At 39.2% G+C, this 17895-nt stretch overlaps 2 protein-coding genes across 2 annotated transcripts in view; one reads left to right on the forward strand and one right to left on the reverse strand.

The window, feature by feature from the left end:
* The window catches only part of LOC119692522 (lysine-specific demethylase 3A), a 146937-nt gene that overhangs the window by 30297 nt on the left and 98745 nt on the right, over positions 1–17895 (forward strand). Inside the window, exons 2-3 of the mRNA XM_048629467.1 lie at positions 9655–9804; positions 10932–11045. Of these exons, the coding sequence (XP_048485424.1) occupies positions 9655–9804; positions 10932–11045 (264 nt within the window). The remainder of the gene's footprint in view (positions 1–9654; positions 9805–10931; positions 11046–17895) is intronic.
* LOC119692523 lies at positions 15733–16628 on the reverse strand. The gene is made up of 2 exons (XM_038113398.2): positions 16429–16628; positions 15733–16285 (listed from the first exon to the last, which is right to left on the reverse strand). Exons 1-2 carry the CDS (start codon positions 16530–16532, stop codon positions 15778–15780), a joined length of 612 nt encoding a protein of 203 aa, XP_037969326.2. The 5' UTR covers positions 16533–16628; the 3' UTR covers positions 15733–15777.

Here is a 17895-nt window from a genome sequence, read left to right on the forward strand (position 1 = left end):
TCAAATCAAACTTACTCAAGCAATGATTGGATAATCACTCAGGTTATTAGTGGACAGGTACTTAGTCAATTTTACACGAGTATCTTCTACCTAACAATCAAGCTTCCGATTCTGAGTAAAAGTAGGTAAATGGCGGAGTTCCCAGTTCCCATGAGTTGCACTTAATCCAACACTTTTCAAAACGACTCATACAGGGCCATCTTGGATTCAAAAACAAATGAAACACGTTCATTTGTAAAGACGTTGCTTGCTTGCTTGTTATTAGTGATTGTTTTGAAGCTAGCTCGTGGAGCTCAGAAGTCTCAGAACGAGTCATTGAATATGAAACCCAAGGTCGGTCAGTGGCAGCAAGGTCGCATATATCTATCTCTATTATACAATACAATACAATCCTCTTTATTTGCACCAAAAAAAAAACAGAATCAATACAAAATAAAACTTAAAAATAACAACAGTACAAAAAGGCGGCCTTATTGCTTATAGCAATCTCTACCAGACAACCTTTGGATGGAAGAGAGTTATATAAATTAAAAAAATAGGATTAGAGGTAGTTGTGGTGCAAGAGTATAATACACTACATAAACACTACATATACTAAATAAACAAATAAAGCAACAAAATAAATACAATATATATATACCCATATAATACTATATACATATACCTACACAGAATGATACATGATATACAGCAATAATATATTCAACTAAGGCAGAGACTTTAGGTAGTGCCTTTTGACCCCTTCTTTGAAGGAAGCCACAGAAGGTGCACGTCTTATTTCCTCAGGAAGAGCATTCCAGAGCAGTACGGCCGTCACTGTGAAGGAATCGCCGTAAAAGTCAGTTTTGTGCAGCGGAACTTGCAGACGCAAGTTCTGTGCAGAGCGAAGTGTACGGTCATGCGAACAGTGCCGAAACTTGAAACGCTCTTTTAAGTAGGGAGGAGATGCTGGGTTAAACAGTATGTTGTAAAGTAGTGATAGTATATGCGTATTCCGTCGAAGGCGAATAGGAAGCCACTTGAGTTTAGAGCGAAATTCGGAGACATGGTCATATTTACGTAAACCGAATATAAACCGTATGCAGAAGTTTTGAAGTCTCTCAAGCTTGTTAAGTTGCTCCTGGGTGAGATCGAGATAGCTGGCGTCGGCATAGTCAAGAATTGGTAATAATAGAGATTGCGAAAGCGCAATTTTAGTGGAAGTAGGTAAATGGCGGAGTTCCCAGTTCCCATGAGTTGCACTTAATCCAACACTTTTCAAAACGACTCATACAGGGCCATCTTGGATTCAAAAACAAATGAAACACGTTCATTTGTAAAGACGTTGCTTGCTTGCTTGTTATTAGTGATTGTTTTGAAGCTAGCTCGTGGAGCTCAGAAGTCTCAGAACGAGTCATTGAATATGAAACCCAAGGTCGGTCAGTGGCAGCAAGGTCGCATATATCTATCTCTATTATATCTACTCGAATTGCGTTTGTAATAAAATGTAGATCTTTTCACACGGTTCATTCGGAAAACTGGGTTATAAATGGTACCCTTATATTACCTTTATGGAGGGCAGAGTGTTGTGGTGCTCCTTGGGAGAGGCCCAAGTCGAGCAGTAGAGTAATTATTTTGCCGTTGATTATTACGATTAGGTACTGTATTTTAACTATAGATAATTTTATTTTAGTATAAGTACTTACATCTTTATGAGACGAGTTTACTAACTTACTAATATATTCAATCAACACACAAACAAAACGTGGATCAATAAGTCAGGTTGAGATATTTAGTATTTTTATTTATCAATGTCACATCACATCATCATCATTAGGTACTTGTTAAGATAGATCTATGTGCGTGCTACCTATTACACAAGTAAATATGTAGTTACACATAATACATAATACCAACCAATGAAGGTGGAATTCACGTGAAGGTCACAAAAACATAGTGCATGAGATGAGAACACTCCCACATATAAAATGTTTTATAAAACTTATGTAAGTATGTAAATAAAAGTTTAGGTGGGGTAAGGCAGTCACTGGGGGAACTTTAGGTATTTGACGGATCCCAGATTATTTTTGATCGCTAAGTACTTACTCAATTGAGTCGGAATTACTTGACCAACACGTATCCTATCCTAACTATATAAATAAATCTTAGTACTTACTATAAAAGTGGCACTATTGTAAGTTCAATCATTGATTTAGATTCCATTGAACTTCAATGGAATCTAAGTGAATACCTATGTAGAATAATTATACTTACATTTTATATTATACCTTATATATCTATCTAATCTATTGTATCTATGTACGCCATAAACTCCTAACGAAGATTTTATTTGCATCTTTTCCACCAACAACAAGTTAGGAGTCAGAAGTTTATGAAATGAAGAAATATGAATATCCAGGGGAAGTGAATTAACTTATTATGGGACCAGAGGGGCGCAGGGGAAATAATAATGATCCTCCAAGGGGTAGTTACTGTTGCACTTTTAGTATGTTTTATAATTTATAACTACTTGGGCCTACCTACTACGTCTGGAAAATATTAGGTAGTTAGAAAGTGTGGCGTCTCGAATCTCGCCTGTACTACTGTCTGTACTAGTCAGACTGTACTGGTACTAGTTATTGTTCTGTGCCTGTACTTGGATTTATGTCGTTCGCTGATCGATATAGGTACTGAGTATTGAATACGTTAATACCTAGGTAGGCTGTAGTAAGAACTAAATTCTTATGGTTATTTATATCGTTACTGCGTGAAAATAAAACAAAGGAAATAATGTTAATGACATTTAAAGCTTTGTATTGTATGATGGAGGATATTATGTTTACATCGTACGATGCAAAAATGTATTTTTAATTATAATTAGTAAGTAAGTATAGGTACAAATTATACCATTATCTCTGGAAAGATTAAAATAAATTTCTGAGACAGTATTTTTTTATCTCATCTCATTACCAACTACTTAATTCCCTTTGCCGATCCTAGTCCTTCATCATCATTCAACTATACAAAGAAAATAATACCGAATTCAATGTCTACCTAGTCTAAACACCTATTCACGACCACCCAACCCACCCAACTGTGTTTGCGACGTGAGAGCGTTATTATTGCAATGTTTTGCAACTAGTCGGCCGACGAATCCGATTCGGAGTCGCAGAGTTCGATGACCTATTCCGGCGCTGGCTAGACATAGCCTTAGATTTATATCTATCTAGGTATTGCATCTTACCTTCTGTATTGTGTAGGTTAGTTTTAAGCGTTGGAAAATAAAGATTGCTATAAATTTCATTAACGGTTTTTGCAGTACTTATGAGCAACTGAAAATTTCACGAGACCTGGAATAAGCATCGACTTTAGTAATGTTTTTTTTCGTGGGATTGGCCTACTAGCAAAGTAGCTTCACTAAAGCACTCAGGCATAAGCGTAAATGCAAACATCTTAGGTATTGTAGATAATACATAGAATACATAGTATGCATACCAAGAAGATCTAGACCTAGACCATGTAGATAATGTAGGTAAGGTATGTAGGACGTATGCGGCTGGCTGCTCGGTCATATACCATAGGTATATTTACACTTATACATAAATGTATGTGTATTGATTGTACATTCTACCACGCAGATATCTATCTTCCTTCGGATTAAGGTATTTGATGAACATTTACCTACGGTTGAATTGTTATCATTCATCATCACAACCAATCACGTCCCCACTGCTGGGGCACGGGTCTCCTTCCAATGAAGGAAGAGTTTTAGGTCTAGTATACCACGCTGCCGCTGGCCTAGAGAGGGTTGGGGGACTAGTTATAATTATCACATTCAAAAATAACTACGTAGCATATTTTTATCTTTCTAATAGCCAAGAATCGTGTAAAAGTGGTAGGCGGTGCTTTTCGGCGAAGTACGTACAGACACGGGGGTCAGATACCTGCGTGGCTGACTGTACAAATAGTACGTGTATCGTGATGCCCTTGTGATAGTGACGTGGTTGTTACGTTGGTTACGTACGACCACGGATAGGAAGGCCAGGCGCAGGAAAGAATAAAACGATTGAAGTATGTGACTTGAATTCATGAACATGTTTGCTTATAGTACCTAATAGTACCTATAGTACACTATAGGGTACGTAGAATGTCTATTTATATTCATAGTTAGTAAGTAGGTACTATCGGTTGATAGCTTGGTAGTGTATATTAAATATACTGATCAGACCGGATGCTGGTGCATCGGTTAGTTCTATGCTCAATATTTAAAAGTTAAAGTCATGCCAGTTAGAAACGCTAGAGCTAGTATGGTTTTTTGAAAGAAAGCCCTTCGGAAGTATCAGGTTAGCGTCAGTTGCTAGCTGCCCGGGGTTAGAGAAGTACTTATTAATGGTCCTTTTCCCCGGGGCGTGCCGGATGTATTTGACGTGGGCCAATCGTTAAAGTGGGGTGACCATGATCTGTCATGGCCATGATCTGAACATCTAATTACAAAACATCATGTAAAAATTAAGTGTCGTTTTTTATGTAAATAATTTCTAATGGATAAATAAGGAGTGATGACGAGACGAGACGAGAGACGTGGTGCTTCACCAAAGGGCTTATCCACAAGCTCAGAGTTGCTCAGCGTGCTATGGAAAGGGCTATGTTAGGCGTGTCCCTGCGAGATAGGATTCGTAATGAAGAAATCCGCAGGAGAACTAAAGTTACCGACATAGCCAAAAGGATTAGCACGCTGAAATGGCAATGGGCTGGCCACGTAGCCCGCAGAGCCGACGACCGCTGGAGTAGAAAGGTTCTGGAGTGGAGACCCCGTGTCGGCAAACGGCGTGTCGGTCGCCCCCCAACCCGTTGGTCTGATGATCTGCGGAAGGTAGCGGGAAGCCGCTGGATGCAGATGGCGGGTGACCGTTTGGGGTGGCGATCGTTAGGAGAGGCCTATGTCCAACAGTGGACTACGGAAGGCTGAGAGAGAAATAAGGAGTGTGCCTAAATTTGTCATTCTTCATCTTGCAACCTCGCTGAGCTGTTAATTTCACTATAATATCATAATATCTCCTAAAAGAGACACCAATTATCATCCATTACTTAGTTTCCCAATCATGACGAAACAACCGCAGAACAGAAAACTATTCTGTGTTGTACCGTTGTACAGTGGAGGACCTGTAATTGTATCCACGCACATTCATAGTTCAAACATTGCAAAGCTTCACAATAAAATAACCATGATCCAATTCTGCTGATTGGATGTAATCTCCTGGACCACGCCAGACGACCATGGTGGTGGTGGTGTGATGGTGTAGTGGTTAGTGACCAGTTCTGCTACTGCAAAAGTCCAGCGTTCTATGCCTTGATTACTTATATTCCCTATCGCTCCCCAGTGCAAAGGGCCAAAGTGAAGTACCGCCACTCTTTACGATCAGCCAGCTCAGACATCTGCCCAAGACATCACTGCCTGGCCCATTATGAGTGATAGATATCTCCAACTCGCCCAACCACCGTGGAGATTATGTATGGCAATCACCCTTCAGTCTTGGAGGAGGATCTTGTCCTGCAGTAAAATATTATATTATATTAAAAATTGAAATGTTTGCCTTGTGTGATATCTTAAACTTGCCCGCCAATCGTGGAGATTATGTATGCCAATCACCCTTCAGTCTTGGAGGTGGCTCTTGTCCTGCAGTGGAACATTACTATATTATGGACTGTGCGAGTATTTTTTAAGTGAAATAAACAATATTTCATTCATTTCAATACGTTGTATTTGAGTGGTCCCCGTCAGTACCGCGCAAAGTGCATCTTTCGCCCGCTTGGCTTGCCCCAGTTCTGTGGCCTTGAGTGGTGTTATTATAAATAATGAGTTTAGCTCGGCAACAGACAGCCACGCTATTGCTATTGATCTATGCTCGCTGTAGCGGGTCGGATGATCATCATTAGATTTTTGCTAGAAGGGTCGAGGTTGGGCTAAACATGAGAGGATTCATAAATTACACACGTATAGCGTAGGCAAGTATTACTGCAGTCTTGCGTAAGTTAGAGAATTTAGAGATTCTGGAGACGTTTTCTTTCGTATCACAACAAAAAACAATGGTGATGATGATGACTAACGTGCAGCCGAAAGTACCGGTATCGAATCACGCCATGGGAAAATAGTTTAAACAATATAGAATGTGTTTCCTTGCAAACGAATATATATGTATAAATTCGATTTGTTTGTATAGATTTAGGTTCTAATGGCTAAAATATTAAGGTATGTCCATTATTGGATTTTACATAATACCGGCTAGCGGCTGTATACTACAGTACAACACATACATGATTATGTGTTACTATGTACAGTCGCAAAACCAAATTCATACTCTTACACACCATACCTCCACTAGTCACCATATTTATTTTTTCAACCCAAACCCCCCACCTTCACATTCACGCTTGCCCCAGATGAGCTGCTTACAAAGATGTCACTCCAGTATTTAGCTCCAACTTGCGAGGAATGTGGGTCAGAGAGATGAACTTTTGAAGACGGTGTGACGTCACATGTACTCTCACTCAGGAATTAGGTTCTGACGTGGTGAATGTAAAATGTGTCATCGTGGATTCTGAACTGATTCTGCATAATTTAGGCCAGGAAGTCCTAGGTTTGGATCCCGGCTGTGTGTATGATAACGTCGGTGGCATAGCTGTCATTCTTCGTTAATAATAATTACTGCGTCGTATCCGTATTATTCAATTTTAATACCTTTGTTTAATTTATATGTTATGAAGAATATACTTACTTACCCTAGAGTTCGTATGTCGTTGAGTCTTGAGTGTGTAATGCATTTTATCTACGTACTACACATGTTCAGTCTAGTCTGTAAACTGTATCTAGGTATGTGTAAGCTCTAGATAGGTCCTGTACTTATAAAATGTTACTAGTAATACGAATAAGTACTTATTAAGTACTTTACCTACATCTGCGGGACATGGGCCTTTCCCAAACTATCCCTCTGGATGTACTCCTTTTGTTAATCCTCCTGTAAACTCGTAGCAGTCTGACAAGTATATTTTTTACGCAAAAAGAGCGCAGTTCACCATCTGTCATTTTTGTTTCATGATAATAACCACCGCTAGAGGCACTGGCACTGCTTTGAATTTTTTGTTTCATAATAATCACCACTAGGAGGGGCGCTGCGCTGCATCGTATACAATGTAAGAGCACAGTAACTTTCATAGTTTACGATAACCACATCCGATATCGGTCCATCGACAGATATGTGTCCATGGCCAGAGGTCCACAATGACATGCACTCTTGGCCAGATATGTCATTTAGGTTCCTGTCGAGTCAATAACTTGTGGTAGCAAGTTAGAAGCCATTTCGTATCATTGTAGGTACACAGATTGATGTTCATTCAGTACCTCAGCTAGTCAGCTAGATCTATAGATTGACCTTGAAGCAATCAACTAGAGATTGTTTCCTTGTAAAGCCCTGCAGCTGAAGGTTACCCATCTCTCAAACAATGCCGATTGGATACTTTGATTATCTTGGATATTAGTGATCTACAAAGCTGGTAGGAAACTTTAATGTTAATTATTACTTAGGTACTGAAGATCCGCGTCTTTCGTAATTCGGTACCTACATAACCTAATTTAAGTAAAATAAATATATGACTACTTCAGGATCTTGCTAAGATAAGAAGCTACTTCATACATCTACTCCTAGAAGCTAAAAGTTCTAAGAGTTCCACCTCATCCACTTACCTCACTCAATTTTCTACACACACACATACATAAACACACATATATATACATTTTATAAAGTCACGTTCCACCCACACATTGCCACCCCATCCTCCTGCAGACTCCTGCTGCAGTAAAGAAAACCTGTTAACTTTAACGAGAGCCAGGATAGTTCCGGCTGCCGCCGTCTGTGATGTATTGTTGTGGAACTATCTCAAATACGTTTACGTTCCATTTCGCTGAAACGACGCCAACCGACGCGACGGCTTTGAAATTTTACGCCAGGAAGAGAGTCAGGAGAGTCAGACATCATAAAACTGAAAACGAATGACAATCAATGTTTATTGTCTTCTAATTAGATGACAATGTGTAAAGAAACCGTGGGACGCCCTCCAACTCACTGGAATTATGACAGTAACACATAAGGAGGCTAAATGTAGGTCTAGTCGTTTGTGAAGCTCCTTGGAAGCGCCTTGCTCCAACAGTTGACATAATTTTTCTGATTTCATTATAAATATTATCATCATTCACACACACGCACACACACACGCACTCACGCCTTGTACTAATGTACTCCCTTGCGGGGTAGGCAGAGGTGCATTGCTGCACCCACTTTTCGCCAGAGTGTTATGTTAGTCCCAATGTAATAGGGGGCGGGCCTATTGCCATTTTACGGGCACATCCAAGACCTGAGAACAAATATCTGTGTTTAAACAAATATCTGCCCCAGCCGGGAATCGAACCCGGGACCATCGGCTCAGTAGTCAGGGTCACTAACCACTACGCCATTCGGTCGTCATGAGTAAATAATCTCCACTAAGGTCTGGTTCATTCTTCTATGCTTGTGATCTTATCATATGCTATGAAACAGTCCGCTCAGATATAATAAATATAGGTCCCTTACCGCATTATTGGACCTATATATTATTATGCTATCTAACCTAACTACTTCATCATCAGGTCGTAATCGTCCACTGCTGGGCAATCTGTGCATAGGATTTTCTTAAGCTCCACGACACTCTATACTCGGCCTTTCTCATCCAGCCACTACCGGCCCCTAACTCCATACTAAATAACTATCTATTCCACTCTAACCACTCGTACCTACCTACACTCACAATGATCTGTATTCTGGAAACATCGGTGAAACTAGTTAACAAGCAGCATGCACGCGTTGCATCATGTTTACAGATAGCTGAGAAGTTCGTAATGTCTAAAAGTAACTTCGATGCTTCAGCCAGCCTCTGGCCAAATTGTTCGATGTGGTATTTATTTCGATAGTCCTCTCGGGTGAAACTGCTGTAAAGCTTTCCTACGGTTTTTTTGCCAAGTGACGACGCCGACGACGGTTGTAGGTAAAGACATTGTAAGTACCTATATAGTAAGTCGGAATTATTATCTTGCGGGTGTAAGCAAGGTGCACGATAAGAGTAATGTTTCTAGTGTAATAAGTCGGCTGTCATGAGCATAGGTGAGTTACCTCTGCACCTGAGAGCTAGATACAGAGGGACATTTTTCATACATTTTCATTAAAAAATAACTCACTTTGCTATTGTAGAAAAATAACGCACTTTACATCAGTGCAAAGGCTGGAAAGCAGCCAGCGATCTTTCTTCTTGATAATGGATTTGTTATTGTTGCTATCTCATTTTGTTTGGCTATCTCTTTTTTACGCTAGCATGTGTTACAGTATGGGCGGGGTCGCGTACTCTTCACGATTTTTCATATGGCGCTGCGAGCGAAACTCCTGCTGCCATCTAGCGATTTTAAAGATGAATTGTTTGGTCTGATATACCAGTTAGCAAGGTATCAAAGTAGTATCCTGCCCTTAGTTAGTAGTTGTGCGGAGTTACGTAAGATGGCGTTAGTAGTAGCATTTACAGTTTCGGAAAAATATTGTCTAAAGTAAAACAATTTTTACCTTTAATTTTAACAATATGTTTGTATTGTTTCAGGTTTTAGTGGAATACGATGGAGTAGATTGGCACCGCCGTGAATGGGTAGCGGTCTACTCCCGAAGGACGTTTCGTGTTTTTTTAGTGGAAAGGACTTTAGTGTGGGCTCCGAGAAATTTAGACGGAAAAGAAGTGCAATGGCCTGCTTTGGTAAGTTTAAATTTTACATTAAGTTTAATTCATATAAGAAATCATATAAGTACCTGCGTAATAAAATTTTATCAATGCCTTTACAATGTTTAAAAAAATATTAGTTCTATAACACTTATGTAGATGGCGTTAGGTGTTAGTTTTCAGTAATATTTTAGGTTGATTATCTAGTATTGAAGTTCAGGTCCTATTCTTTATAAAAAATTTAGAGGGTGAAATTGTATCAACATGTTACACGTTTGTGAGCACAGTCACATTGTGAGCACGTGAGCAGCATAAGATTATTATTATACCATGGGAAGTTGTTAAAATATGACCTGTACAATAACGAACTTACCTACTACACATTTCTAAATGTGGCGTGAGTATATCAGGCGGTAGGGAAAGACACTCGGTCGGTAGTACTAATAAGCCTCCTCATACAAGACATTTAGGTAGGGTAGAATTTTATCGTTGAAAGACACAACAGTTGATACCTCACACACTCGTCATATTTCATCAATTTTACATTCGACAAGAGTAGGTACAATCGTTATAAATAGGTTAGCAAGTCACTTAATTATACTACCTGCATAAATAAATAAACGACATTCACCTCGCTCCTAAAGTCCTAAATCCATAGATAAGAGACAGGTCTATGCATACGGTGACGAGGCAGCGATAAGTCACGTTCTCTGTACGCACGACCTATGAATTATGTCCATTTTGACGAAGATTCAAGGTAAACATTTGTGTTTAAGATAAAAACAGATAGATAGAAGTTAATAAATGAAGTACTTATGGGCATTATGTAGGTACATTTAGGTTTTACTTGACCACGCAAATACTTAGGTAGGTTTGTTAATTCTTAAGTTCTTGTACCTTGCTTGTACTTACTTATTACTTCCATGTAAATATGACACCAATTTAACACCAGACAGTACAAGTTCAGCTCTAGTTTCACCATACTCTGTTAGATCATAACAAGGGATTAGGGGTTGACTTTTGACACAACTGTCAAGAATTTAATATGGCGATGACTTATAATTAATGACATTACAATTTAACAGGGGTGTTAATGATCTAACTGACTATTGTGAAACTATAGGCATAAATTTTAATGAAATTAACTCTCCAATCCTCCGCAGACGTTCACGGCGCTGGCGTCGGACCTGGCCATCCCTTCGGGGGCTCACCCCGTGGAGTTCCTGCACGACCGCCGGCTCGGCTTCCTCGACTACGCCGCGCTGCCGCCCTACCAGGTACAACATAGACCAGTAGTGGTGTAACGGATAAGACGAGAGGAGATTTGTGAGGTCGTGGGTTCGAATCCGGCCATGTACCTATGAGTTCTTTAGAAATAAGGAATTGCTCTTACGGTGAAGGAAAACATTAAGAGGAAACCAGCACATCTAGATTTCTAGATGTGTACCCTAAGTGCATTGTGCTAATTCTAAAACGGCGATACGGCTCACGACCTATCACGTGAGTGTAAATGTACAGCGAAAAGCGAGTGGGTGACTCGCTTGCGAGTCACCTTTGACGGGGTAGTCAGTAGTAGGGGGATTACAGTCATGGGCATAATGTAGGTATGTATGTATGTAAATTCCTAACAACATCAGTAATTACATCCCAAAATTAGCCGTTCTTCATTTGGCTTACATCCGTGAGGGCCGTGAGATAGGGAATAAACCTCCAAAAGAAGGAGGTAAAAACAACCATAAACCATATAATAATGATAATATGTGGGGACATCTCACACACGGCCACCCGACCTAGAACTAGATACATAGATAGATAAATATTAACACCCGAGTACAAATCCGGCGAAAAACGGGGAGTGGCATTATATCTTAGTGTCTATCTATCCTGATCTTGATTGCTTTATCTTGATGTGTCCTAGGACCCTATCGCAAAGTCAAAACGAAATAAATTAACGAAGTAATTAGTGTCAAATTCAATACATTCTGAATCCGAAAATATTAGTCAAAACAAGTTCGTTCTAGGTAAGACTGTTTATGACACCTATAATTTTACAGATGCATAAGTCACCCACACCAGAAATTAAAACAGTATCGGAATCGGAAATAGATGTATAGTTTGCATTCTCATCGCGACACGATACGACCAGTAAATAGAATGAATCATCGGAATAAAATTGCCATTCAACACTTCATTATTCTGAGATTCAAAGGAATTGCTGACTCATGGCTGCCGGCCGCCATTACTATTTATTATTTATTATGCTAACGTTATGTAATCAAAATATTACTTGACGACCTCTTTTGTATTCTCAGTATTTTAGATAGCTTGCAACTGTAGTGTTGCTACTTGCGACCATTTGTCGATTACGGCAGCTATGTACAATCAAAATTTGATAGTTAATGAGAAATAGGTGCCTTTTAATCGTTCCTAACAACCACTGTAAAACTGGAAGACTCGTGAACACAGGATTCTAGTAGTCTACTTTATTCAATAACTATTAACTATCTATATCTTTCTATACTTATCTCTAATTTACGCAATTTAAAATTATTCTAAAAATAAAGATAAGTAATCTTTACCGTTTTGGTCCACCCTGCCTAAAACCATCATTTTCATTTCCACCCTGTATAAACCTACTGTCTTCTCAGTAAAGTACTTATAAATTCTAACCCCATGCATTACCGCGCGACGCCAACACAAAAACGGAAACAAAAGCGCATCACGAAACAAAGACAAAACAAAACAAACCAAGGCGACAGTCCGACCCAATTTCCAACAAATCGTCAGACGCATCGAGTGTTTATCCTAATTTCATGGACGCGAGGGGGCAGGGGGGTATCAAGGACGTCGTCTGGAAAACAAGGGGGGGTATTTTCCCGGGAGACGGGTGGGGCGGCGCGCGGGGTAAGGGGTGCGATGTTTTGATACAGGCAGCTCGTATTATTGATTTTCTGTTCTGTTCCCCCCCGTTTTACCCCCGCCCCTTTATGATATCTGCCAGGTGGCGCTGGCGTCGTGGTTGCGAGCTATTTTCGTAGCTGCCTCGTGGAATTATAATTATGGCCGAATCTCCCCCTGTTAGGGGGTGTTTTTCCGGAACCTTTGTGCGGCAAGTTGCTACTAATACGCAGTAGGGACTCTCAGACGTCTCGTCTCTGTTATAATGTTATTGGATGATTTGTTGGACGGTCTATCTCTTTGTGTGTTTCTTTGGCTCTATTCAGGTAGTAAAAAAATCATGTTTAGCGAGGGTACGTTATTCTAAGCTGACAGTTTACGAGCTTATGAGTAGGATGATGTCAAATAAGTAATACAAAGTCCTTGGATGATATAGAATAAATATAGAATCAACTTACAAAGATTGACAATGGTTTAAATTTATGGAAACAGTTATACCTGAGCATACGTTAGTAACTTATGTAATATGTTCCTTAGCATTTAACTTTGAATTTATCATTACACAATCAAAATCAATCATGAATGTCAAACAAATTCAAAAGATTTCATCGGAATATACCTACCTGCTATTTAATTACTTGCCTCATTATAAATCTAAGTTGGTATTATGTATTTCTAACACAAAGAAACCTGAACAATACGTATTCCTGGAGCTCGACGCAAATTAACTTCTTTTATCATTATTATTTCATAAAGTTCCGCTAAGGAGAAGTAATTTCCATTTGCTCACAAACGGGGTGGAAGGAGGTTTCTTTTTAATGTAATTTATATCGTTTAGTGCTGGAAATTTGTAAGAAGTTACTAGTAGAAACTAGCAAATATCAACATTTTTCGAGGTCATTATATTTCTGTCTAAGAAAGTATAGATGCCATGGAAGTAGAAAAAAATTATTTCTTTTTCTACTTCCATGATTAATTAAATAACAAGTAAACTAAGTATAACTATTTAACTATGTCCATCCGTTAAAAGCAATGACAGTATATCACAATTACTAGGGTATCGGTATCTAAACGAAAATCTTTCCAAAGTCAATTACAAACAAACTCTAGACCACTAAAAAGTAAGTTTCAACCCGTCCATGTCAACACACACGCAACGAAACTCAGACATACTCCGCAGAATTTAAACGAGGGAAGTTTGTTCCAGCTTGCCCCACCCACTGGGGGGTAACTCCCTTACCCCCGGGGTAAGGGGTAACAGGGAGACGTGACATTGATATAGGCGTGTGTAACAAACATGCTGTGGTTTCCTCGAGAGATCGACTATCAGTAATTTGGTATTGACTCGTACTCTATAATTTATGGCTCTTTTATCGCTTTGACTGTATTGATGGGAAACAAGATGAATAATAAAAGAAAATGACGAATTCAGAATACTTACTTAAAGAGCATTTTGTATACCTGTCCCAAGAGACCTATAAATAAATCATAATAACATAATTTAAGTAAGTACATAATCAGTGTTTGTAGTAAAAGCAAAAGGTGCATGGTGATTCATAGTGATTCTCGGTAAAGTATCGGGCTCCTGTTTCTTTGGCATGTTCTGCACGCAATTACACTCAAATTACGAGACTCGACGTATTCCGTGTCAGTTGGCTGGCTAATTGCATTTATCAGCTGACGACCGGTATGAAAACTTGACACTGCAATGTTATGCACTTACGTAATGCAATGTTTTGTTCGTTCCCACTGCTTTTATTTGTAACAATAGACAGTTCTTGCCTTACATTCGCGCGGGTGGCCTCTCGTTCCGGAAATTAATTCTCCTGAAGTCTAATACATGGTAAGTCAAGTCGAGGTTTCTAACGCCTTTAACTAATGAACAGAAATAAGCTTAATTTGGTAGAGAAGCGAAGCGTGGTCAGATTGAAATAGAACCCCGACGTCTAGCCTTTGTTCTGATGCCCGGTTAGGTATATAAATCCCGATATGTAGATACAAACCAATTTGCTGACGAGCTAACTAAACTAGGCACCTCATTTAGGGCCGTTCGTTCTTATCACCTTGTAACAGGGTCTGTATTTACCGAATCCTGAAGCATAATCGACTTGGTTACCCGAAATGATCCCAGTCTGTGCGTAATGGATTTCCTTTCGCTTCACTTTGAGTACTGATTTGATGGAAAATGTAGGAGGTTTCGCTTCGCCGAGCGAGTTGGTCAGTCAAGTGTTCCGTTGACTTTTTAATACTTTTTATCGTTATTTAGTCAAGCTTACATAACGTGATAGTGAGAGTCAGCGGTCGACCTAGTAACTAGTAAAGCTTGAAAAAAAACAATGCTACATAAAGTACTTATCTATTACTAACGATTTCCAGGGATTTATTTGAAAATATAAAATTCAATTTCATTGAAATATCATTGTATGATATATGATATGAATCTGAATATTTATAAGGTGTTTACAAATAACCTATATGATGCGGTTGGACCGCTTGGACCACAATGACATTTTAGTTTCTTTGTAGTCTTATCCTCCCCTGTTAATTTATTCTACAGAACTCTAACTAATTAAGTATATTGTTATAAATTCAAGTTTACTTTAATTTTATTTAGTAATAATAAAAATTGAAACAATGAACTTTTTTTTTTACATAAACTAGAAAAGTACCTATATATAATTGTAATAATATTACAAAACTAGCTATCTAGGTATATAAAAAATATTTTCTAGGCCACCGCCGCCGCCGTCTCGTTTGGCAGGTTCCCAAGAGGCTGGCCGCATTGCCCCGCTGAATGGCGAGGCTTATCCTTTGTCCTAGGTATGTAGTACGTGCCAGCCCTTTGGTCGCCGGAGGCGTCGATCAGCCGTGTCGCAATTTCATTCTTTATTCAATTTTATAAGTATATGAACTGCCGAAGTGTATATGAAGTGAGCTAAGCTATAGGGCTTAAATACTACATAGACAGAAACAAAACATTCAAGTATTATTTTACCTAATTATTATGATAAGTAATATTTTAATTTTCTGTAGTATATATATATATATATATACCTTACAAATATTACATTATTGGCAACGTAGAATTAAAAAATATTCTTAAGTTTGTATTTAACTAACTTCTTTCTTAATGGGTACATGGGTAAATATTATTTCACAAGTTGGTGTGTCCTGTTCCTCCTGTTCTAACTTCACCTCGTTACTGAAAGTCTCTGGTTCCACCTTAACCTTTTTAACTGCAATCGTCTTTTTTCTTCTTTTAAGCGCAGTTTTTTTCGTGAGTCTAACACCAACTTTAGTGAGCATTGTTTGTGTGCCGATTGTTATGGCCTTTCTTTGATTGACATCTGAGGGGAATATACTGTTGTCTGTCTGTGTAGCAACTGTTACTACTACTTTATCAACAGTTTTAATTGTTTTCTTTTTTGGAGCTCGCTTTGTTTTTTCTTCACCAGTTTTACAAATGGGCGGCAATTTGAGTGTTGGCACCGCGTCGTCGTGTAGTTTTTTGTTTATTTTCATGTCAGAAGCGAAGTGAATGGAACAGACATAGTAGTTCCTTGGATTCTTCTTTTGCATGATGTCATTCCGACCTATTTGTTTCAGCCAGATCTTCAATCTGCCAAGAAAAAGAAAGATCTTTCAGAATACTCACACATGTAATTACTAAATAATTACCTCATTTAATTGCAATTTCTTAGACATGTTACTTACTATCCTAGGGCCAGTCATACAATCATCTTACAACATAGGTATACATACCTATCAGACTCCTTAGGCAGCCTGTGGTATGTCAACATTTTGGTAGGGGAATTGAAGTTGTTATTATTATTGCAGCCATAAACGGCGCAGTATGTACCGGGCATAGTGAATAGACACCCTTTCCGTGGGGTAAGCGCGTGCGGTGGCGGCGGCGGCCGGGCTCACACTGGGGCACTGCCCCGCGCGCTGGCCGCCAGTGACTGGGCCAGTGGCTGGCCGCATTGCGCTGACTCGGCTAGTATCGATCCTTGTGACGTGACTTCACATTTCGCTCAGAGCGGATTCTGCGGATTCTTAAAATAGTCTAGGTTGTTACTTACCCCCTTATTATAAAGATAGTTCTGGTTTAGAACCGGTTATAGTCAAGAGATTTCATACAAATCAATAGTCTAAAGCGGGGTTAAATCAGACATATTTATTTAGTATTCATTTTATTTATAATAAGGGAGTTTGGATCATTCTGGCTGAATTTTTATTACATTATCACCTCCGCCCAATAAAAGCCTCAACATTAAATGTCATCAATATTCTTATTTTGGAACCGGCCCAACAGTAAATAAAAACAATCGCCTCAATAATATTGAAGCAGACAAAGAAAAACAGATGTTGTTTCCCACAATAAAGCGTTACGTAAGAAAGTATGGCTGAGTCACGACTTGCTGGGCTGTGACGGACAACAGATGGTTGTGTTCTACGCGTAACGTCAAGTTGAACCTTTTTGTATACAAAACTAGACCTTTCTCACTAAATCATCAGCCTTTGTAAAGGTTTTACTGACGTCGTGTCGCTTTTACGGGGTTATGTTTGGATTGGAGCTTAGAAACGATGCTTTGATGTCGACGCATGATTTTATCTTTGTATGTTGTGTGAGAAGTGTCGCTTGACTAAGCAAATTCACTTTCGCTGAGTCACAGATATCAATTTGCACGATTTATGTTATTTAATTAAACGTGACTCCGATCGCCAAGATTGCTGAAGCCTTTTAAATAATTAAGAGACACTGGAGACTCCCCAAATCTCGATTAAAATTTATAACAGTACTTATCTTGTGAATCAAATGAATGACTAATTTATGCATTGCAGAGTGATAAATCTTTCTTAGGCCTTTAAAATTACACCAATTATACGTTTCGTCCTTCGTGCTTAACCTTAGTTATTTATCTCGGAAAGCTGCGGCAACTGTAGCTAACTGCATTGAATAGAGGCGCGTTGTGTACGATAAATAGTGCCTATGTACTTTGTATAGAGTTACCGGGAGGGAAGCAAATAGGATGGAGGTAGAAGCGAGGGGGGCGGGGAGGGTGGGTTCAACGGACGCGCCGCGCTTGTGTGTGTGCGTGAGTGTATGTGTGTGTGTGTGTGTGAGAGCCGGTGCGCGTCTGTAACATTGACATAAATTCGCTTGCACGTTTTCTGCTATCACACAGTCGTGTGCAAGCGATTTTGTTTATTGTCATACGCAATCGT

This window comes from Plutella xylostella, chromosome 23 (genome assembly GCF_932276165.1).
Source record: "Plutella xylostella chromosome 23, ilPluXylo3.1, whole genome shotgun sequence".
Classification (NCBI taxonomy): domain Eukaryota; kingdom Metazoa; phylum Arthropoda; class Insecta; order Lepidoptera; family Plutellidae; genus Plutella; species Plutella xylostella.